The following is a 24,835-nucleotide window of genomic DNA, read 5'->3' as shown; positions in this document are numbered from 1 at the left end:
CCATTGGTGATTGAACTCAATCTCCAGCCCCTCTCCCCTCCCAAGTAGGGCTGAAATTTCCAAACCTCTAACCGCATGGTTGGTTCCTGTGGCACATCAGCCCCCTTCCTGAAGCTACCTAGCGTTCCCTAAATTCATAAGCCATCTCATTAGCATACAAAAGACAGTAAACTCCAAAGATTTCAGGAACTTTGTGCCAGGAACTGAGACAAAAACTAAATACAGTGTTCATTTTTTATTTTACCACAAAGACTGAATTAATGATGTCAAAAAATAAAGTGGTCAAGGAGAATTAAGATAAGGGAAAAGGCCTCTGAATTTCAGCAAGAACACTGTGGCAGAAGAAAGGTAGTTGTTCACTAAATCTGTTTCACTTTTCTCCTAGGCACCCATCTAGGCTTTATTTGCCAAACTCCCATTACAGTTAACTGTGGTTAAATGACTGATTTCTGATGAATGGAACAGGATAGAAGTGATGTATACAGCCTCCCAGGCCTACCCCATAAAACCCACCTCCATGCTTTCTTTTACTACTCTGCCAACTGAATGCTGATGCCCAAGATGACCCTGAGAACCACACTTTGAAGACAGCAAACCACACTCCTGTCTACAACACTGTCACTAATCAAGTAAGTGATTATGCAAGTAAGAAGAAAAAAGCTTGTTTCATTCTAGCCACTAAGGCTTCAAGGTTCACCTATTATAACATCTAGTATTTATTAACTTAATGAATTCAGAAAATATTACTAAACTTCAACTTTGTGATTTCAGAATGGAGAGGACATAAAGTGTACTTCAGAATAAACCTCTGAAATGTGGGTGAGATGGATGTAAGAGATGCGAGTGGACAGCAAGAAATCATAACATTATAGTTTATTAAAATACTAATAGACAATCACCTGATAACAGTCCTGTAGGAAAAGCAGTATTATCAGAAAGATAAATTAACTTTGCTTAAGATTTTACAGTTTCAGATCCCATATTGCTTCCAGAGTACCACACCAGTCTCTTATAGAAATAGAGACAGCAAATGAAGAATAATCATTTGAAACATTTTATAATGAAGAAGAAATAGGATAATAGCTAATAAATAAACTCAAGAAAAGACTTTTTAAAGTTAATACTTGGGATCAATGGAAAATGAAGAATAGAACAAGGAACTGGACATTAAAAAGTATAGAACAACCATAGTGGTGATATGACAGACAATTACATGAGAGATCAGTAGCAGTATTCTGTGTGGTAACGGGGCCAGGCTGTTTGCAAACAACATGAATTTGTAATAGGTCAGGCTTGTGTACTGTAGTTCTACGTCTTCTTCAGGAAGTTCACTATGGCGTCAAAGCATTAGGGATAGCAGGACCCCAACATGGCAAGAAAACCTCTCCTGAGGTGGTTCTGAGAGCAGACCATGGAGACTGGGTAGGTGATTCTCTAGCATAACTGAGGCTATCAATACATTAGTAAAATAAGCAGAATTGTAAGCTACTGAAAGTCTAGTACAGTATAACAAACCACCTTAGTAAGCATCAAGGAATGTGAGAAGAGTAACACCAAGACTGACTAGCTTCTACCTCAGAGATGTTGAGAGAATCCACTATCTCAGATGCATCCTCTAGACTCCATCTACAGGATGGAGTTCCTACCTGCTATGCAGTTTTATTACTTCAAAGAGACAACTGTGTCTTTGGGAGTAGGAAACAAAAATGTGAGCTCAAACCACCACTTTCCAGCTTAAACCCCATTTGTATCCACTTGCTTTGTTGTGAACATAACTTTAAACGTCCTTTTTGTAGTCCTTAGTATGTTTCAAAAGCCATGTCTTCATGAAACAATCTAAATATCCATTGACAGAGGAACAGATAAAGAAGATGTGGTACATATATACAATGGAATACTACTCAGTCATAAAAAAGAACAAAATAATACGATTTGCAGCAACATGGATGCAACTGGAGATTGTCATACTAAGTGAAGTCAAAAAGAGAAAGAGAAATACCATATGATATCACTTACATGTGTAATCTAAAATATGGCATAAATGAACCTATGAAACAGAAACAGACACAGAGAACAGACTGTGGTTGCCATGTGGGGGGTGGTATGGGAGTGATGGACTGGGAGTATGGAGTTAGTAGATGCAAACTATTACATATAGAATGGATAAACAACAAGGTCCTACTGTATAGCACAGGGAACTATATTCAATATCCTGGGATAAACCGTAATGGAATAGAATACATTGAGTATTCTCATAGACTACTCATAGAATACTGAGTCACTTTGCTGTATAGCAGAAATTAACACAACACTGTACATCAACTATACTTCAATAAAAAAATAAATTAAAAAAAGCCATGTCTTCATACTTCATAGCAATGTTCTTGTTTTCAGCCTCAACTCTATGCAAAATCAAGAGTTCTTCCACACATCTTTTACACCAGCTTTAAAACTAAATTCATCACCAAGCACCCTACCTCAGCACAGAGGCTTTAGATGCTACCTACAGTATCTTTCATAGGTCTCGTTTATAATTATATATTTTTTATTTTTAGCTGTCTTCTTATCTCAAATCTCTCTGGCTGGGAAAGTATCCGGCCTATCTTTATTTTAAATATTACTTATACAGCTAGTTTTTTATACTCACATGCAGGACCTACATTTTCACCTATTATATTTAATCCTCTTATATAAAGGGCCCGTAACTCCAGCCTTTTAAAATCTTTGTGAACCCTGATTCTGTCATCCAGTATGTTCACTACCTTTCTCATTCTCCTTTCACGCATATTCCTCTACAAAGAGGGGAGAAAATTCTCTTCCGTCCTTTCTACACTCGGTTTCCTGACCAAACAGTATTTATATCTAGGTCAGATGGACCACTGCTAGCCCATCTGCGGTATTCAATGCATTCTAAACAACTAAAAGAATTAAAATATTACATGATACTTATACTTACTTCTCTGCCCTCAAATAGCATCCCATACTAAGGCTACTTCTCCTATGTTACAACTGCAGAATGCTGAATACAAGATTTTTTTACCTCTTCTCCCCAATCTATACTTATAATTACAGAAAACTGGATTCATACTGAAGGTAGTCAAATCATTAGTCTATAACTTAAATAAATGAGCTAATATCTTAAGAACCTCAAATTTATAAATTCTAATGACACGGTTAATCCTCTTTTACTCAAGCCACAACATTTTTTATCACAGTACTTTAGACTTCTAAAAAAATCAGAAAGATTTACAAATGCGTCAGTGCAGGCATTCCCTAGTGAAGATGGTGGCATGTTTTCTGAATTATGATATAAAAAAATTCACTTCTGAGACAGGGCATCTTTAAAAAGAGCTAGTGCCTAAACAATACTATTTTGTTGATGCCCAAAACCAAGCCAATAAAAATATTTCCTCCCATAATCAGAAATAGATTGTTAGCCATAGAATGCCTCTGCAAAACAATTCTTACATTTTCTTTGAAATATTGTCTCTAAAATTAACTGAAACTTTATTTATATGACTGTCTGTGGTTTCCACGTATGCCTAAAAGGCACAAGAAAAAGATAAAAATATCCCAGAATTGGAAAAGCAGTCATTATGTTTGGTTTAGCTTATTTTCATATTTTTATTTTTAAAAACCATCCAAATTAAAGTTCAGCATTTCTCAATAGAAGAAAAGAAAGAGAAGGCGATTTCTTTACACAAAAGCAGCAAGACTAAATTCAGCATCCTCTAAATTAAATTTGGGATTTGACTTATTAGCAAATGAATGCCTTAAATCCTTTCCCACAAGTCATAAAGTTTAGTCTTCATTCTGAACAGAATTACCTTTCATTTATTTTTTTTTCATGGAAAGGAATTTTACTTTAAATATAGCAGCGTGTACATCTCAATCCCAAACTCCCTATCTATCCCTCCCCTCAGGTAACCGTAAGTGCATTCTCTAAATCTGTCAGTCTGTTTCTGTTTTGCTCATATAAGTTCATTTGTATCATTTTTTTTTAATTATTTTTTAGGTTCCCCATATAAGTGATATCATATGATATTTGTCTTTGTCTGACTTACCAATACTTCACTTAGTATGATAATCTCCAGGTCCATCCATGTTGCTGCAAATGGCATTATTTCATTCTTTTTAATGGCTGAGTAATATTCCATGGTATATATGTACACATTCTCTTTATCCATTCATCTGTTGCTTCTATGTCTTGGCTTTTGGGCATATATCCAGAGAAAAACATGGTTCGAAAGGATACGTGCACCCCAATGTTCATTGCAGCACTGTTTACAATACCTTTCATTTAGAATTTAAATACATGAAATACTTGTTGTGTGGGCAGGAAAGATGGCAACAGAAAATAATTTCAAGTCTAATACTATGCTCTGAACCCAGGTTTATCCTCCGAAAAAAATAAGTGAAGTTGGTTTCTAATAACACAGCATTCTTTTTTTTTTTAACATCTTTATTGGAGTATAATTGCTTTACAATGGTGTGTTAGTTTCTGCTTTATAACAAAGTGAATCAGCTATACATATACATATATCCCCAAATCCAGTGCCTCTTGCATCTCCCTCCCACCCTCCCTATCCCACCCCTCTAGGTGGTCACAAAGCACCGAGCTCATCTCCCTGTGCTATGTGGCTGCTTCCCACTAGCTATTTTACATTTGGTAGTGTATGATATGTCCATGCCACACTCTCACTTTGTCCCAGCTTACCCTTCCTCCTCCCTGTGTCCTCAAGTCCATTCTCTACGTCTGCGTCTTGAATCCTGTCCTGCCCCTAAGTTCCTCAGAACCAATTTTTTTTTTTTTAGATTCCATATATATGTGTTAGCATACGGTATTTGCTTTTCTCTTTCTGACTTACTTCACTCTGTAGGACAGACTCTAGGTCCATCCACCTCACTACAAATAACCCAATTTCATTTCTTTTTATGGCTGAGTAATATTCCATTGTATATATGTGCCACATCTTCTTTATCCATTCATCTGTCGATGGACACTTAGGTTGCTTCCATGTCCTGGCTATTGTAAATAGAGCTGCAGTGAACATTGTGATACAAGACTCTTTTGAATTATGGTTTTCTCAGGGTATATGCCCAGTAGTGGGATTGCTGGGTCATATGGTAGTTCTATTTGTAGTTTTTTAAGGAACCTCCATACTGTTCTCCATAGTGGCTATATCAATTTACATTCCCACCAACAGTGCAAGAGGGTTCTCTTTTCTCCACACCCTCTCCAGCATCTATTGTTTGTAGATTTTTTGATGATGGCCATTCTGACTGGTATGAGGTGATACCTCATTGTAGTTTTGATTTGCATTTCTCTAACGATTAGTGATGTTGAGCATCCTTTCATGTGTTTGTTGGCAATCTGTATATCTTCTTTGGAGAAATGTCTATTTAGGTGTGCTGCTCATCTTTGGACTGGGTTGTTTGTTTTTTGATATTGAGCTGCATGAGCTGCTTGTAAATTTTGGAGATTAATCCTTTGTCAGTTGCTTCATTTGCAAATATTTTCTCCCATTCTGAGGATGTCTTTTGGTCTTGTTTATGGTTTCCTTTGCTGTGCAAAAGCTTTTAAGTTTCATTAGGTCCCATTTGTTTATTTATGTTTTTATTTCCATTTCTCTAGGAGGTGGGTCAAAAAGGATCTTGCTGTGATTTATGTCATAGAGTGTTCTGCCTATGTTTTCCTCTAAGAGTTTTATAGTGTCTGGTCTTACATTTAGGTCTTTGATCCATTTTGAGTTTATTTTTGTGTATGGTGTTAGGGAGTGTTCTTACTTCATTTTTTCCATGTAGCTGTCCGGTTTTCCCAGCAGCACTTATTGAAGAGGCAACACAGCATTCTTTTAACACAGCATGCTTTTAAACATTTCTGAACCTCAGTTCTTCCAAATTATAGAATCCTGTTTTCAGATCTTGCATTTACATTAAAGTCCAAATGCTAACCAAAGCTTAAAGTGTCACTCTGAGAATACTCTCAGAATACTCTCAGATCTTGGCTGAGACCAAGAGTCAAAAAACCTGGGTTTGAATGCTAGCTCCGCTGCATCTGAGCTGCTAGACCTTAGTGAAACCATTTAAAACTTCCTAATCCTCAATTTACCTACCTTTAAATTAGATATACTACCTCTAATCATCTAATGTGTGAGTTCATCACAGTCTGTGAATTGTATGTAACTGTTAGATATTAACATTAATGTTACATGCTAAAAACTTGTTCCGCTACTACCACCTTGGTAGGGTAAGATTTTTTTCCATGTAAATCATCACAAAAGGGTCACTACCACCCTGGAATCAAAAAACCACCTAGGCTCTGAGCCAAATCACCTTCAATTAGACTAAAATTTTATTAGGCCTATCTCTGGTCTTGAAGTTGCAGGAGTTGCTCTAGATTACACAGTATGTCACAGTTACTCAATTATTGCTGTTAACATGCAGAATAGTTGCACCTCCCTAACATATAAAGTAAAGCACAAAGCCATAAATAATAAGACAACAAAAATTTAACAGCTAATGTTCTATTATGTTTTAAAAATGGGCTTTGGGGACCTCCCTGGTGGTCCAGTGGATAAGACTCTGTGCTTCCACTGCTGGGGCACGGGTTCCATCCCTGGGCGGGGAGCTAAGATCCCACGTGTCACACAGTGCAGCCAAAAGATAAAAAAAAAAATAAAATTTAAAAAATTTTTAAATAAAAATTAAAAATGGGCTTTGTTAGATAAACAAATTTATTCTGTACCTGACAAAGCACAATAGACATTAGAGGATGAGAATTGCTATCAGTTACGAAAAAATTAAAAGAAAAAATTCCCAATGTAATCCAGCACTTCAAATATTCTTTAAATATTAATCTGGCTCCCAAAATCTTGAAATGCTTCATGAAGAATCAGCCAAGATGTCATCTAGGAAAATCTTAGGTGAGGAAAAGTTATGCTACCTCTTAACACCTCGGTTTCACCAATCCAGCAGCACACGGCTCTACTTGTTATTGGAGAGGCACTGACAGCACTTGAACATGGGAGTGTCTGTCACACAAAGAAAAAATATCCATTTACTAACTATTAAAATCAACATGTGTCTCTCCATCACTACTGGAGAAATATCAGAGGCATCACAGTATCTATGCCTTAGCTTTCAAAACACAAAAATTATTCCTTCTCAGTCATAGCTAAATAGCTAGAGTCAAATCATGATCTCTCTCTGACCCAATAATGTCTGCTGTTCTTGAAATTTATGAAGGTGGTTCACTGTTCATATTTTCAAACTGATGTAGTTTATATCCATCCACACATTGATGTGAGGGGAGGTAGGAACTCACAAAAAGTTCTAAAAGGTCTCCAGTACCAAAATTTTCCCCTTTCAATCATTACTAAAAAGGACAGTGAAGCAGAGTTTTAAAGCTTTAATAGTACAAACACCAGTTATCCACACCATAAGACCAATTATTACTATTTGCAGGCATGTGGAAGAGAAGAGAAAGGAATACAAGGGCTCTCTTAAAAACCTACTTTTCTCCTCCATCTGTGTGGTAACTTTTACCTTACCCAGAACACTTGACTTCTGACACTTCTAGTCACCCAGTGTGGGGTTTTTTTCCCCCAAACAAGCAATTATTCAAGACACCTGCTGGGTGTCCTACAATTTTACAATTTAACTCACTGATTAAGGTTAAGGGCTCAGTCCCACAAGACTGACCCCCACTTCAGATATCAATTGCATGTAGGTTGTACAGTAGTACAACTTCTGTACGACTTGGCTATAAATCGGAGGTTCCCGTGCCCTCCAGCCCTTTGGATTCAATTAATTTACTCAAGTGGCTCAGAGAGCTCGGGAAAACATTTTACTTACATTATCCAGTTTATTAAAGAATATGATAAGGAATACAGATGAACAGCCAGATGAAGAGATACAGAGTGAGGTCTGGGAGGGTCCCAAGCATATGAATTTCTCTCTCTGTACAGTTGGGGTGCATCACCCTCCCAGTAGGTGCACGTTTCACCAACCTGGAAGCTCTCCGAATCCCAACTTTGGGGATTTTTATGGTGACATCGTCACGTAGGCATGATCAATCATTAATTCCATTTTCAGCCCTTCTCCCTTTTCAAGAGAATAGCAGGTGGGGCTGAAAATTCCAAGCTTCTAATCATGGTTTGGTCTTTCCAGTGACCAGCCCCCATCCAGGAGCCATCCAGGAGCCCACCCAGAGTCGCCTCATTAGAACAAAAGACATTCATATCACCCAGGAACTTACAAAGGTTTCAGGAACCCTGTGTCAGGAACCGGGATCAAAGACACTCATAACACTTAGGAAATTAGATGGACTTCAGAAGCTCTGTGCCAGGAACTGGGGGCAGAGCCCACTATGTATTTTCTATTATCTCAAAGATCCTCACGTTCTTTCCCCATTTTTAATGCCTAAACTCAAGATTTACCCTCTCTGTGTGTCTACAGAACCCACAGCCTTCTTTACAAAACTGGGTTTAACAATCAAAACTAAGCATTTAGAAATGTACCTTTTATCCTCAGCGAGGCAGAAATGGACACTCATTTGCTAGGACAAGAAAATTCATAATTTTCAACATCAGTTTTATTCCTAATAAATATTTCTGATCCAGGCTAACAAGAGAATGAACAATTCTTCCTCTGGGGGAGGTGCTGCAATATGACAAACAAACAACAACAATGACAGTAACAATAATAACATTAACAAGCTACCTCATTTATTGAGCACTTACTTTATGGAAGACACTGTTTTAAGCATTTTATTTATATTTTTCCCATTTTACCTTTGCAGTAACCCTATGAGATTAGTATTATCATTATCCTCATTTTATAGATGAAGACGGCTGTTCAAGAAGTTAAGTAACTTGTCAGAAGTCATACCGTACAGGTGGGATTTCAACCCAGGCAGTCTCCTCTTCATTGTCATATTATACCAAATGATCGCTCAACAAGAACTGCTTTGATGAACACTGCTCATGTGTATGTGTGTGTATGTAAACATACACACAATATAAGTGAATACACAAACATACATACATACACACATATATGCATTCTCTAAACTTTATAGTCATACTGAAAAATACTTTAGTGATCATCTTCTCAGTCTCATTTTACCACCATAGATCCACCACCAGACAGAATGTCCTGGTCATCACAAATTATGCTCCACCATTAAATTCCTTTAAAACGGCTGACAAAAATAAAGCAGTTGAACTGCACTATTATAAAGCAACATACAGATTCTGTAACTGGAAAGAAAGAATTCAGATTCTGATTTCAAGGCCAAACTCAAACCATGACTGGTCACTATTAAACCAACCTTTGGTTTTGTTTGTCTGTGTTTTTGTTTAGTTGTCACTAAAACAACGACCTAGAAATTTTCAGAAAAAGATATAATAAATATTTGATTAGTGACACACCATCACTGAAGCTACTAGACTAAGATTGTGACTAAAAGAATCAGAGGAATTTTTCAGCTTCCAGGTATATAAAAATCATCTATTTCATCTTTAATATTAAAGAGAAGATTAAACAGGAAAAAGAACAGCAAAACAGACATTCCAGAATCAGTATATTCAAAGTTTACTGTATTAGGGCGATTATTTCTAATAATGTGTTACAGTTAAATCACCAAATTATTTAAAAGTAACTGCAACATAAATATAACCATAAATGAAACATGAAAAGAAAAATATCATTATAAAAGTACAATAAAACAATACCAACTTACCAGTTCAACTCCCTGTGGAAAAGGTGTATCATCCCAGTCCTTCTGTGGAAACCTCTGGATTATTTTCCCCAGACCTGCTCCTGACCCTATTAATAAAATCAAAGTGAATTTGGTTATAGGGTACTTAAAAATCTGAATACTCATATTAATACTTATTTCTAAATGAATATTTGTTGAATAAATTGATATACTGATTAAACATTTTCAAGTTTTAAAGGGTCTAAAACTACCTTCTAAACATAACACTGAAATGATAGGCAATCCCTATCCTATAGACTCTCAAAAGAGTAACACGTATGAAAAGCTAGGAACAACAGACAGAGGCATTAAAATTGGAGTCTCCACACCATGGGAGCAACTGCACTTTGTTCCCAGTAAGGAAAGCCGTCTTCTCAGTATCTCAAGTTGATATTTAAGAAGAACTTTTCTATGGAGACAAAGTAATTTTAAGTGACAAATGAAATGGTACCATTAGCACTAAGCTTCAGTTATGGGTTATAAGCACTGTTTTGGGTTAAATAAAGATTTTTAGAGTGGCCTGGGAACTTGACCATTGTCTAGACAGGGTTTTTCAACATCAGCACTACTGACAATTTGGGCCAGATAATTCCTTGTTGGGTTGGAGGCAGGGGGCTGGGAGCTATCCCATGCATTATAGGATGTTTAGCAACATCCTTAGCTTCAACCCACTAGAAGTTAATAGCACCCCACCTACAATCACCAAGTTGTTACAACCAAAAATGTCTCCAGGTCACTGCCAAATGTGCTTTGGGGGGGCAAAAATGCCTCTGGTTGAAGACCATTGGACTATATATAGCATTATTGTTATAAAATTACCCTGTGACACTAAAAACCAGATCAACTTAAAATTGAACTTTGGGGATATAATCTGTGAGTAATCTGGGGCTAGAGACTACATGTTAGGCCTAATTGCTTTCTGCCATACTTTAAAATATATTTATTTATTTGGCTGCACCAGGTCTTAGTTGCCCCAAGCAGGACCGTCATTGCCGTGTGCGCGATCTTTTAGTTGCAGCACGTGGGCTCTCAGTTGCAGCATGTGGAATCTAGTTCCTTGACCAGAGATCGAACCCGGGCCCCCTGCATTGGGGGCGCAGAGTCTTAACCACTGGACCACCAGGGAAGTCCCTCTGCAATCCTTTTTAAGAGCTTCATGTGTTTGCATATTCTACATGTTGTTCCAACTCTGAAGTCAAAGCAACAACATTCTGATTATTTGGACATCTAAGTAAAGGAAACCTTAACACCTGATTCAAATTTTGTTTTTCTTCACTGATAGCTTCATTACTTTTTTTTATTTTTTAATAGATCTTTATTGGACTATAATTGCTTCACAATACTGTGTTAGTTTGTGTTGCACAACAAAGCGAATCAGCCATATGCACACACGTGTCCCCACAACCCCTCCCTCTTGAGCCTCCCTCCCATCCTCCCTATCCCACCCCTGTAGGTCATCGCAAAGCGCCAAGCCGATCTCCCTGTGCTATGCTGCTGCTTCCCACCAGCCAACTATTTTATATTGGTAGTGTATATATGTCGACGCTACTCTCACTTTGCCCCAGCTTGCCCTCCCACCCCATGTCCTCAAGTCCATTTTCTATGTCTACCTCTTTATTCCTGCCCTGCAACTAGGTTCATTAGTACCATTTTTTTTTTTTAGATTCCATATATATGTGTTAGCATACGGTATTTGCTTTTCTCTTTCTGACTTCCTTCACTCTGTAGGACAGACACTAGGTCCATCCACCTCACTAAAAATAACTCAATTTTCTTTCTTTCTATGGCTGAGTAATATTCCATTGTATATATTGCCACATCTTCTTTATCCATTTATCTGTCGATGGACATTTAGGTTGCTTCCATGTCCTGGCTATTGTAAATAGTGCTGCAACGAACATTGTAGCACATGTCTCTTTTTGAATTATGGTTTTCTCAGGGTATATGCCCAGTAGTGGGATTGCTGGGTCATATGGTAGTTCTATTTTTAGTTTTTTAAGGAAGCTCCATACTGTCCTCCATAGTGGCTATATCAATTTACATTCCCACAACAGTGCAAGAGAGTTCCCTTTTCACCACACCCTTTCCAGCATTTATTGTTTCTAGATTTTTTGATGATGGCCATTCTGACCGGTGTGAGGTGATACCTCACTGAAGTTTTGATTTGCATTTCTCTAGTAATTAGTGATGTTGAGCATCTTTTCATGTGCCTCTTGGCCATCTGTATGTCTGCCTTGGTGAAATGTCTCTTTAGGTCTTCTGGCGATTTTTTAACTGGATTGTTTGTTTTTTTGATATTGAGCTCCATAAGCTGTTTGTACATTTTGGAGAGTAATCCTTTGTCTGTTGTTTCATTTACAAATATTTTCTCCCATTCTGAGGGTTGTCTTTTTGTCTTGTTTATGATTTCCTTTGCTGTGCAAAAGCTTTAAAGTTTAATTAAGTCTCATCTGTTTATTTTTGTTTTTATTCCCATTACTCTAGGAGGTGGGTCAGAAAAGATCTTGGCTCTGATTTATGTCAAAGTGTGTTTTTCCTATGTTTTCCTCCAAGAGTTTTATAGTGTCTGGCCTAACATTTAAGTCTTCAATCCACTTGGAGTTTATTTTTGTGTATGGTGTTAGGGAGTGTTCTAATTTCCTTATTTTACATGTAGCTGTCCAGTTTCCCAGCACCACTTATTGAAGAGGCTGCCTTTTCTCCATTGTATGTTCTTGCCTCCTTTGTAGTAAATTAGGTGCCCACATGTGAGTGGGTTTATCTCTGGGCATTCTATCTTGTACCACTGATCTATATTTCTGGTTTTGGGCCACTGCCATACTGTTCTGATTACTGTAGCTTTGTGGTATAGTTTGAAGTCGGGGAGCCTGATTCCTCCAAGTCCGTTTTTCTTTCTCAAGATTGTTTTGGCTATTTGGGGTCTTTTGTGTTTCCATATGAATTGTAAAATTTTTTGTTCTAATTCTGTGAAGAATGCCATTGGTAGTTTGATAGGGATTGCACTAAATCTGTAGATTGCTTTGGGTCGTATAGTCATTTTCACAATATTTATTCTTCCAATCCAAGAACATGGTATATTTCTCCATCTGTTCATGTCATCTTTGATTTCTTTCATCAGTGTTCTATAGTTTTCTGAGTACAAGTCTTTTGCCTCCTTAGGCAGGTTTATTCCTAGGTATCTTATTCTTTTGGTTGCAATGGTAAATGGGAGTGTATCCTTAATTTCTCTTTCTGATTTTTGCTGGTGTATAAGAATACCAGAGATTCCTGTGTATTAATTTTGTATCCTGCAACCTTACCAAATTCATTGATTAGTTCTAGTAGTTTTCTGGTGGCATGTTTAGGATTTTCTATGTATAGTATCATGTCATCAGCAAACAGTGACAGTTTTACTTCTTTTCCAATTTGTATTCCTGTTATTTCTTTTTCTTCTCTGACTGCTGTGACTAGGGCTTCCAAAACTATGTTGAATAAGAGTGGCGAGAGTGGACATCCTTGTCTTGTTCCTGATCTTAGTGGAAATGCTTTCAGTTTTTCACCATTAAGTATGATGCTTGCTGTGGGTTTGTCATATATGGCCTTTATTATGTTGAGGTAAGTACCCTCTGTGCCCATTTTCTGGAGTGTTTTTATCATAAATGGATGTTGAATTCTGTCAAAAGTTTTTTCTGCATCTATTGAGATGATCATATTGTTTTTATTCTTCAATTTGTTAATGTGGTGTATCACACTGATTGATTTGCATATATTGAAGAATCCTTGCATCCCTGAGATAAATCCCACTTGATCATGGTGTATGATCCTTTTAATGTGCTGTTGGATTCTGTTTGCTACTGTTTTGTTCAGGATTTTTACACCTATGTTCATCAGTGATACTGGTCTATAGTTTTCTTTTTTGTGATTTTTTTTCTGGTTTTTAGTGTCAGGGTGAACATCTGATTCAATTTAAAAAAAAAAATTCACTATCATCTCTCATCCTCATCCCTGTGAACTGAACTCCCCGGCCCTCACCTAGACTTTAAAATCACTTTCTGACCAAATCTTACCTTTAAAAGATAAACAGAAAGTTAAGTTCATTTTACTGACCAACTCTGAACTATCTGCTAAAACCGAGGTCACGTTTGACAAAGGCAAAATGAAAACATTCTCAATTAAAATTAACAACTGTGCTCACTTCGGCAGCACATATACTAAAATTAACAACTGCTGCAGTATAGTAACTCTTCATATACCCGTATTATAGGAGAATAAAGGATTTCATTAAGAGTAAAGTAGGGCTTCCCTGGTGGCGCAGTGGTTGAGAGTCCGCCTGCCGATGCAGGGGACACGGGTTCATGCCCCAGTCCGGGAAGATCCCACATGACTCGGAGCGGCTGGGCCCATGAGCCATGGCCGCTGAGCCTGCGCGTCTGGAGCCTGTGCTCCGCAAGGGGAGAGGCCACAACAGTGAGAGGCCCGCGTACCGCAAAAAAAAAAAAAAAAAGACTAAAGTAAACTAAAAGTGATTTATCATAGGCATTCAGTTTTCAAAATCCACCTCAAGCATCACCACTTCTTACATTCACATCAAGGCTAATTCAACAAATTACTAGATACTGGGATACACAATGAAAAAGATATGGCCCCTATTCTCAAGGAACTGATAAGCTATTAGGAGAAACAAAAAAATGAACTGATAATTTCAGTATATCATGGTAAGTACAATGATAGAAGAGAACCTAACCTAACGTAGCAGAGAAACCATGGAAAACTTTACAGAAGAAATGACAGAAAGCTTCTTGTTCTTTCAGTACCATCTTTATATGCCCAAGTACTTGGCATACTGAATGCCTCGCACTTAGCTCATATGGAGCTAAATGTTTATTTTAATAGATTCGTTAATATTGACAGAAATTGTTTTAAGCTTACATCTCCTCTCTTTTTTTTTTTTTTTTTTTTTGCGGTACGCGGGCCTCTCACTGTCGCGGCCTCTCTCGTTGCGGAGCACAGGCTCCGGACGCGCAGGGGCACGAACCAGTGTCCCCTGCATCAGCAGGCGGACTCTCAACCACTGCGCCACCAGGGACGCCCTCCTCTCTTTTAAAACAGAGAGAAATGCATGTTATTTATCTCATCATATTTAACCAGGTGTTCCTATATTGTTTATTCAGTTCTGAAAGTCATACTTCATGCATTGCAGGCTCAGAAAATATTTTAACACGTTAATTTTTACTAATTATAAAATTAACAAATGTTAACTGCAGGAAATTTTTTGAATATATGAAAATATAAAGAAGAAATCACCCATAATCCCACACCTGAAGACAATTACTGTTAACGTTTTATCCTAGGCTTTTTTCATACATGTATTTTTTCATCAGAATTGAGATAATACTAAACCTAGATTTATATAATGCTTTACTATTAGTATTTTATAATGGGCCCTTGATCATAATATGCATTTTCTATTTTCTCTATTATAAATAATGCTACAAAAAACATCTTTCTATATAAATCTTTATCCTCATCTCACTTTTGCCCAAAAAATTCTTAGATATACAACTAATGGATCAAAGAATATGAAAATTTTAAAGACTCACACAAAGCCAAAGGGCTCACCAGAAAGATATTAATAATTTTTTTACGTTCTGTGTATAAGAATGAGACTGGCATTTTCACTACATCCTCACCAACAACTGTTATTTTAAAATTTGTTTTAGTTAGTGCCAATTTGAGAAGTAAAAAAGTTCCTCGTAAGCAGGAGCATAACTTTCAAAAGTTCTCCAGGAGCAGCATATTATTTATTGATTTCATAATGATATGCAGTCTTTCAATAATATGAAAGCTTAGTTTGAAATGCTGATGTAACATTTATAAGTGCACATAGAAATACGATTCATGAGTGATAGATTTCATATGATAATGTTATTTGTAAATGGAAATTAGGTTATAAAAAGGCAAAAACAAAAATGCTAAAATTGATATTTCACAAGTAAAATGTGGAAAGAGCTACAATAACTTGGTTTTGAATATCAAATATGTAAACTGATGCAGCTAACAACTTTTGAGGAACTTAGGAAAATACCTTACAGAAGTAAACAAACATTGTCTGATCCTTGTTTCTTGGATTTTAAGAGTTTAGTCTGAATGTTTAAACTTATTTCCCAAGTTTATATAATTTATATAAAACCATTCTTATAGGAAGTACTGGTTGTATTTAAGAATGCTGACAAGATGACCTTTTACATTGAGGAGCAAGCCACATTGAAGGAAGACTGTTCTAGAGTCAAATGTCCACCAGTGTACTGATAATTATGTCCAGAGATGAAACAGGTCATGTAAGTCAGAGTGAGTGGCTGTGGAAGCAGCTCCTATCTGCACTATGTATTTAATGGGGCTGGGTGACTGGGTAGGGAGAGAGAGAAATTCCTCAAAAGAAACGGGACCACTTCTTAGAAAGGAGAGGTGCTAAGCAGACAAAATTGTGGTTGTTCACTGCATTGCATGCAGCTAAATTGAAAAAAAAGAGGGGACGGTTATTAGTCAAGGCCTTCATGTTTTTCTTTCCAGCCCCTACTCTTCTACTCTTCTACTATCATAAAAATAAGAAATATGATGACCAAATGGAGTTCATACATAAAAAGGGGGACTCTTGGCCGGATACCAGCACATTTGGAAATAGCCTTCTTTGAAAAAAAGTGCAAATGCTATACAAACTGCCCCAAACAAATTTAGGAAGGGTGAGGAAATACTGGCGTGATCTGGCACACTTTTCCCTCCTTTACGTGTGGTAAGCCACTTTCCCTTGGGTCCTAGTAGGGCTGCCAGACTACCCAACCCAGCCACAAGGATTAGCAAGTGACCTAGGATGATCCAACCACTCAGTCAAAATGACTGTTTTAGCCTTACCATATGACCCCAGGAAAGTCAAATAGTATTCTCGGGGGTTACTAAGTAGTATGCTATAGGTGCGGAGTTGTATAAGGAAGAAGTTCATCTGCAGAAGAACTGAAGAATTAGTAGGGGTTAATTAAGTGAAGAAATGTAATACTCTGCTCTATACAAAACAGGATGCTTGATATTTGTTGACTGTACCAATTGACAAAAATTAATCGTTTAAGTGGCTTGTGTATGCTTAAAGTGTAAACGTACAAAATATATACTAATTTGTTTAACACAGACTCTGAACTTTGAGAATTACTCTAATGCATAATTCGCTAAATCTTCTGTATATTTATCTAAACAACTAGATCATTTATCTAAACAACAATCAGTGGTTATCTACACTAGACTTGTTTTATGAAGTCCAGCTGCCCATATCATCTTCTATCGAAAATGGCACCACCCACAGCTCAATGAAGGGCAGCAGTCATGCTCAGAAGCACACAATCCTGTCTCTCCTCTCACCAGCCAAAGAGAAATTATGAAATCATTATTTTGGTTATCACATTTACTGTTACTTGTCTGTTTTCACTAGAGTGAAAACAGTGATTTTGGCCTGCTTTGTTTACTGATGTATCCCAGGCATTTAGAACAACTACTAGTATATATTAGATACTTAATAAAATACTTGTTGAGTCAATGAATGGGACTATTAGGTGGGCAAGGGCATTTATAAACCGGAAAGCAACTTATGACCAAAGTGACCTGGCTGTAAAAGGTATCCTAGACAAACCTGATTTCTCTGCTAGGAAATTTTGAATAGAAGAATGAGAGACTAAAGGAGCTAAAAAGATGTATCAAGACTTGCGAGCTCAGGCAACCACAGGGCGTCAAGCCAGTTATAGAACAGGAGAAACCCCGGCAGAGACTTGCCAGTAGAACAGGTCTACCTCCAGTAAACTCTGGCAGCACTGTTGCATCTGTCATCAAACTCCTGAAGTATTGTAATGATATTCCTCCTTCTTAAGCTAGAATGGACCTATGATTCCTTGTCAGTAAAGAATCCAAAGTATAATACACTGTAAGAGGCACTCTGATAAATCAAGCCCTTTCAAACTGGTAAAGGGTTTGGAAAATTTTACATAAAAAGATTTAGTCAGAAAACTTTTTTAAAAAAGTTAAGAAGCACATATGAGAACTTTCTCCAAATATGTAAGGAGCTATTATGTGGAAGAAGATAAAGTGGAGCAAACTAGAGCCAAAAACTATAATTCAGAGGAGATATTTTTGAGTCAGTATAAAGGAAGAACCTTGTGAGAATGAGAACTATCAAAAACAGAATGGGGCTTCCCTGGTGGCGCAGTGGTTGAGAGTCCGCCTGCCGATGCAGGGGACACGGGTTCGTGCCCCGGTCCGGGAAGATCCCACATGCTGCAGAGCGGCTGGGCCCGTGAGCCACGGCCGCTGAGCCTGTGTGTCCGGAGCCTGTGCTCCGCAACGGGAGAGACCGCAACAGTGAGAGGCCCGCGTACCGCAAAAAAAAAAAAAAAAAAAAACAGAATGAACTGCCACAGAAAGCAATGGTTAGAACGAGTTTTAGTACAAGCTACTAATTTTTGTGGTCTGGAAAACCGGGTAGAACGGTAAGAGGACAAATCCAAAAAAATATGGAAAGCAGACTACTACAGCAATTCGTTTATTCAACAATAACAATGCCAGGCCTTGTGTTAGGTGCTAAGGATAAAACCTGCTGTGAGGACATTTAAAACTTGAATTGGGGTTTTAAACAGCACTTAGATGATTAAGTTTTGTCAATAAAAGGACAGATGTAGGCACAGTACAACAATGGGTAAAGATTAGGGAAGAAAATAATACTGTTTAGAAATCAGGTCATGAGTCTAAGGAAATAAGGGCTAGAAAAACTAAAAAGTTCCAAATTTTGGAACAGAGATATTTCTTATTCCTATTTTTTTTTTTTTTTTTTTTTTTTGCGGTACACGGGCCTCTCACTGCTGTGGCCTCTCCCGTTGCGGAGCACAGGCTCCAGATGCGCAGGCTCAGCGGCCATGGCTCACGGGCCCAGGCACTCCGCGGCATGTGGGATCTTCCCGGACTGGGGCACGAACCCGTGTCCCCTGCATCGGCAGGCGGACTCTCAACCACTGCGCCACCAGGGAAGCCCTCTTATCCCTATTTTGACATAATAGCAGCATCACTTAAGTTCAATGATGAGAAATGTAATTCTTGAGAATCCAAATAAAATGATAAGTAATGGTATATCCAAAAGAAAAATCTTAGAAGCAGACATTCTTTCATGCTTTAAAAAGCAATTCATTAAGTCTGTTCTCTATACCTGTGAGTCTGTCTCTATTTTTGCTATGAGGCGGGATGGGGTAGGAAACTGAGAGGTACAAACTACTATGTATAAAATGGAAAGGCTACCGGATGTACTACACAGAATAGGGAAATACAGTCATTGTTTTGTAGTGACTTTAAATGGAGTATAACCTATAAAAATACTGAGTCACTGTGTTGTACACCCGAAACTAATATGATGTTATAGATCAACTATAGTTCAATTTTTAAAATGCAATTCAAGTTGTCTAAAAGTGCATGATGCATACATGGTGACTTCTTTACACAGTGACTCTGTTTTTCAGATGATTTATACACTTAGCAAACTTTACACTCAGTCCACGTGTAATACTGCAAAACTATTCATGAATAATTATGGAAATTAAAGTATGGACTTTCTGACTGGCTAACACATTTCAAATATATAAACCAAATAGCAGAGTAAATTTATTAATATCTACATGCAAAAGCAGAAGTCTCTAGCTTTATTAGTGAAGAAGGTATTTGTCTTTGTCTGGTGTATTTCACTTAGAGTAATGCTGGCGGGAAAACAGGGAGAGACTGGTAAAAGAGTAAAAACTTTCAACCATAAGATGAATAAGTCTGAGGATCTAAGGTAAAACATGGTGACTACAGTTGATAACACTGTATTGTAAAACTGGAATTTGCTAACAGAGTAAAACTTGTTTTCAAAAAAAAAAAAGATAAATATGTGAAGTGATGAGTTAATTTAACTAGATGGGGGAATCCTTTCACAATGCATATCTATACCAAATCACCATGATGTATTCTTTAAATATCTTAAATTCTATTTGTCAATTTTACCTCAATAAACAGTTGGGAAAAAATAGTGAAAAGCCAAAAAAAAATTTTTTTAATTAAGGGTACTAACAGAAACTTTTAAATAGGAATATTACACAAATGAAACAGTAACCTTTATGACTGACCTTTGAAATAATTTTACAAGTAAATGAACAGATAATGTAGAGCAATACATCATCTAAAATGTCCTCTTATTTTCATCAAAGATTGCCCATCCCTTGGTTCCTAACTGACCCTCATCTCTCCCAAGGAGGACAAGAACAGAATCGACATAGATTTGTCCTTAGAGAGGAAGTAGAAGAATTCTGATAAAGAAACATGGCAGACATAGTATATCTGTCCTCTGATTAGTATATTGGAAAGAACCCAGGCTTGGACGTTAGTCAGACTTAGGTTCAAATTCAGGCTCTGCTATTTCATAGCCTTGTGACCTTGAAAAATACACTTAATCTCTCGAAATCTGTTTTCTCAACCTCAAAATATGGTTAATATAATGCCCATCACACAAGGTTGCTATTAACAATGAGATTACATACCCAGCAGCACAGAATCTGCCACAAAAGACAGGCTTGGGACAAGAAAAAGTAGGTCAATTTAAGACTTACTCTTTTACTTGAAGAATATAATTTAAAGGAGCTCCCATTGTTAATATTATCTCCTTAACGAAAGTGAGGTACCCAAAGCCTATTAAGAAACCAGTGGCAACCTAAAGGACAGCCTTTAGTTGATATCTGTTTTACCCTGTCCCAATCAACACTTTTATTAATTACATGGTGGAAAACAGAAGACATCCTCTTCAAATCTATAAAAAGCAAAAATCTAAGAGAAGATGGAGATGGAGGTAGCAGAAATGTAGCTCATCAATCTGTCTGAATTCCCATATAAAAAATAGCATCAAAATATCACAGTGAACTGGCATAAAGACCAATGTAACAGAATAGAGAGCCCAGAAATAAACCCTCATGTATATGGTCAAATTATCTTTAAGAAAAGTGTCAAGGCTACACAATTGGGAAAGAATAGTTTCTTCAACAAACAGTGCTGGGAAAACTGGATATCCGCATGCAAAAGAATAAAGTTGGACCCTTACCCTACACCACATAGAAAAATTAACTCAAAATGGATTAAAGACCTAAACCTAAGACCTGAACTACAAAATTCCTAGAAGAAAATAAAAGGGAAAAGCTTCATGACATTGGATTTGGCAATGATTTCTCAGATACGACATCAAAAACACAGGCAACAAAAGTAAAAATAGACAAATGGGACTACATCAAACCTACAAACTTCTGCACAGCAAAGGAAACAATCAACACAGTAAAATGCAACCTGCAGAACAGGAGACAGTATTTGCAAGCCATATATCTGATAAGGAGTTAATATCTACAATATATTAAGAGCTCCAACAACTCAACAACAACAATAAAAATCCAATTTAAAAATAGGCAAAGAACTTACATGGACATTTCTGCAAAGAAGACCTACAAATGGCCAACAAGCATATAATAAGATGCTCAACATCACTAACCATTAGGGAATACAAATCAAAACCACACAGGTTAGGATGGCCACTATCAAAATTCCAGAAAATAACAAGTGTTATTGAGGGTTCAGAGTAACTGGAACGCTTGTGGATTGTTGCCTAGGATATAAAATGGTACAGCCCCTGTAGAAAACAGTATGGAGGTTCCTCAAAAAATTAAAAATAGAATTACCATATAATCCAACAATCCCAATTCTGAGTATATATTCAAAAGAATTGAAAATAGAATCTCAAAGAGACATTTGCACATCCATGTCCACTGTAACATTATTCACAATAGCCAAGAGGTAGAAGCAACCAAAACATCTATTAACAGATGAATGGATAAAGAAAATGTGGTACATACATACATGGAATATTATTTAGCCTTAAAAAAGAAGGCAATCCTGTCATATGCTACAACGTGAATAAACTTTGAAGACATTATGCTAAGTGAAATAAGCCAAATACTGCATCCTCTTATATGACAAATGTAAAGTAGCCAAACTCCTAGAAATATAAAGTAGAATGGTGGTTGACAGGGGCTCGGGAAGAAAGGAAAGGGGAATTTTGTTCACTGGGTATAGAGTTTCAGTTTTGCAATTTGAAAAAGTTCTAGGGATCTGTTACAAACCAACATACACACACACACACACACACACACACACACATATGTAGTAAACACTGATGCACTGTATATTTATATTATGCATTTTTTACAACAATTTTTTAAAAAATAGCACAACCAAATACTCATGGACAACATGCATAAGAAAACTAGGTGAAAAGGTATCTCCAAAATACTCCAATGGGAGAAAAATCATAAACATCCACCAAATCTGGAAAGTATCTGCATCTGTGCAGGATTAAGAAAGAAACAACAGTAATGGTTTGAGAATAGGAGGACCCCAAAATAGCCAACAAGTATTCACTAGAAAGCAGAATGGCCAATTTGAGAGCAGCAGCTCAAAATGGAACGGCAAGGACAACATTTCTGCAGCAAGGACTAAAATTGCTGGAGCAGTTTAAGCCCCCACACTGGAGAAACTGCAGGGAGTAGAATCAAAATTGAGCAGAAAAGGACTTATACTACCTGACTTAAAGACTTACAACTAAAGCTAGAGGAATCAAGACAATGTGGTAGGGACCTCCCTGGTGGCGCAGTGGTTAAGAATCCGCTTCCCAATGGAGGGGACATGGGTTCGAGCCCTGATCCGGGAAGAGCCCACATGTCGTGGAGCAACTAAGCCCATGCGCCACAGCTACTGAGCCTGTGCTCTAGAGCCCGCAAGCCACAACTACTGAAGCCTGTGTGCCACAACTACTGAATCCCGCGTGCCTAGAGCCCTAAGAATCCCACACACCGCAACAAAGAGTAGCCTCTCTTGATGCAACTAGAGAAAGCCTGCACGCAGCAACAAAGACCCAATGCAGCCATAAATAAATAAATAAAATTTAAAAAGACAATGTGGTACTGTTATTAGAATCAATAAATTGGACAATAAAAGAAAACCCATATGACTGTCTCAACAGATGCAGAAAAAAGCATTTGACAAAATTCAATATCCATTCATGATTTAAAAAAACACTCAGCAAATAACAAATAAAACATCCTCAATACATTAAAAAGCATTTATAAAAAGCCTATGGCTAACATCATACTTAATGGATATAGACTTAAATGCTTTTCCACTAAGATACAGAAAAAGGATGTCCACTACCATGACTTCTATTCAACATTGTACTGGAAGTGCTAACCAGTGCAATACAATAAGAAAAAGACACAAAAGGTATACAAATGGGAAAAGTATAAGTAATATTGTCTTTATTTGAAGACAATCTATAGAAAATCCTAAGAAATCTTAAAAAGCTACTAGAACTAATAAATGAGTTTAGCAAGACTTCTAAGGATCAATATAAAATATTCATTGTATTTCTATATACTAGTAGATTTCTATATACTAGCAATAAAAATTAAAATTTAAAAAACATATGCCATACATCAAAAATCATGAAATACTTAGGGCCATTAATAGGTAAATGGATAAAAAAAATTGTGGTATATTCATACACTGGAACATAATTCAGCACTAAAAAATAAAACTGCTGATATATGTAACGACACGGATAAATCTTAAAATAATTACACAGATCAAAAGAAGCAAAACACAAACGAGTACCTGCTACAGGATTTCATTCACATGAAACTGCAGAAAAGATAAATCTACTCTATAGTGATAGAAAGCAAATCAGTGGTTGCCTAGGGATGCATATTAGGGATCAACTTGAATAAAAGAGGTATGAGGGAATTTTTTAGAGTGATGGAAATTTTCTTTATTCTTAATGCCGTGGTGTTTACGTGAGTAAATACTTCTGCTACCACAGAGTTAAGACAATCAGGAAGGAATACATCTTCTTTAAATTTTGCCTGTAGTCAGAATGGAATCTATTGTAATCTATGGAAGAATGAAAGAGTCCTAGCATAATTCATCTGTAATGTATATTTTCCTCCTGTAATAGTTTTCTCTATATTTGAACATGTTCCTCTAGTCTGTCTGGAAGATATTGTGATAGAAATGTGCAATATCCCAAGGGAGCCTATTCTATCTCTGGATGATTATCATAGAAGATCCTTCTGAGAACCTGATACAGGAAACTTTAACTATGATGTGCAGTATTATCATCGATCTATCAAATTATTTTTTTAAGTACTAAATGTAATATGTGAATACAAACTGAGAAGACAACTGTGTTAAAATTTAAGGAGAATATCTTATATATGGAATCAAAAATAAAACTAAATTCACAGATTAAAAAAAATTTAATGAGAATAACTATTTCTTCTCTGGCTCTCTCTATACATACATTTTGGTTTTTAATTTTTAAAAACAGGTATCTTTAAATGAATTTGAATAATTTTAAACTCTTTCTAAGCCCCAGAAGATAGGAGATGTATTTAGTTATGAGGTGTATAACTAAAATGTATTTTAGTTATAAGGTGTACTAGGTTGAATAATGTACCCCAAAGATTCATGCCTACTTGGAACCTCAAAATAAAACTTTATTTGGAAATATGGTCTTATTTAGAATATGGTCTTAATTAGTTAAAATGAGGTCATACTGGATTAGGGTAGGCCCTAAGCCAATGGCCAGTGCCCTGGAAGAAGAAAAAACAGAGATACAGACAGATACACAGGAAAAATGCCATGAGAAGACAAAAGCAGAGACTGGAATGTTAGAGCTACAAGTCAAAGAATGTCTTGGACTGCCAGCAACCACCAAAAGCTAGAAGACAGGCATGGACCAAACTCTCCCTCAGCACCCTCCAGAAAGAACCAACCTTGCCGACACCCCGATTTTGGTCTTCTAATCTCTAGAACTGTGAGAGAATAAATTTCTGTTGCTTCAAGCTACCCAAATTGCAGTACTTGGTCACATCAGCCCTAGAAAACTAAAATATTTGGTAACAATATTTCATTACATTAGTAGAGATCTGATTTTGTTGACATGAA

General features: G+C 36.9%; 1 protein-coding gene across 5 annotated transcripts in view; it reads right to left on the bottom strand.

Annotated features, from left to right (window-relative positions):
• Window positions 1-24,835, bottom strand: part of SBF2 (SET binding factor 2) — a 469,751-nt gene that overhangs the window by 374,374 nt on the left and 70,542 nt on the right. For all 5 annotated transcript variants that reach the window (XM_060303511.1, XM_030831355.2, XM_060303512.1 and 2 more), the window contains exon 2: window positions 9,746-9,831. In XM_060303511.1, the coding sequence (XP_060159494.1) occupies window positions 9,746-9,831 (86 nt within the window). The remainder of the gene's footprint in view (window positions 1-9,745; window positions 9,832-24,835) is intronic.

Source organism: Globicephala melas, chromosome 8, assembly GCF_963455315.2.
Source record: "Globicephala melas chromosome 8, mGloMel1.2, whole genome shotgun sequence".
Taxonomy (NCBI): domain Eukaryota; kingdom Metazoa; phylum Chordata; class Mammalia; order Artiodactyla; family Delphinidae; genus Globicephala; species Globicephala melas.
The sequence above is the reverse complement of the archived record's forward strand: the minus strand, read 5'-3'. Positions and strand labels throughout refer to the sequence as shown.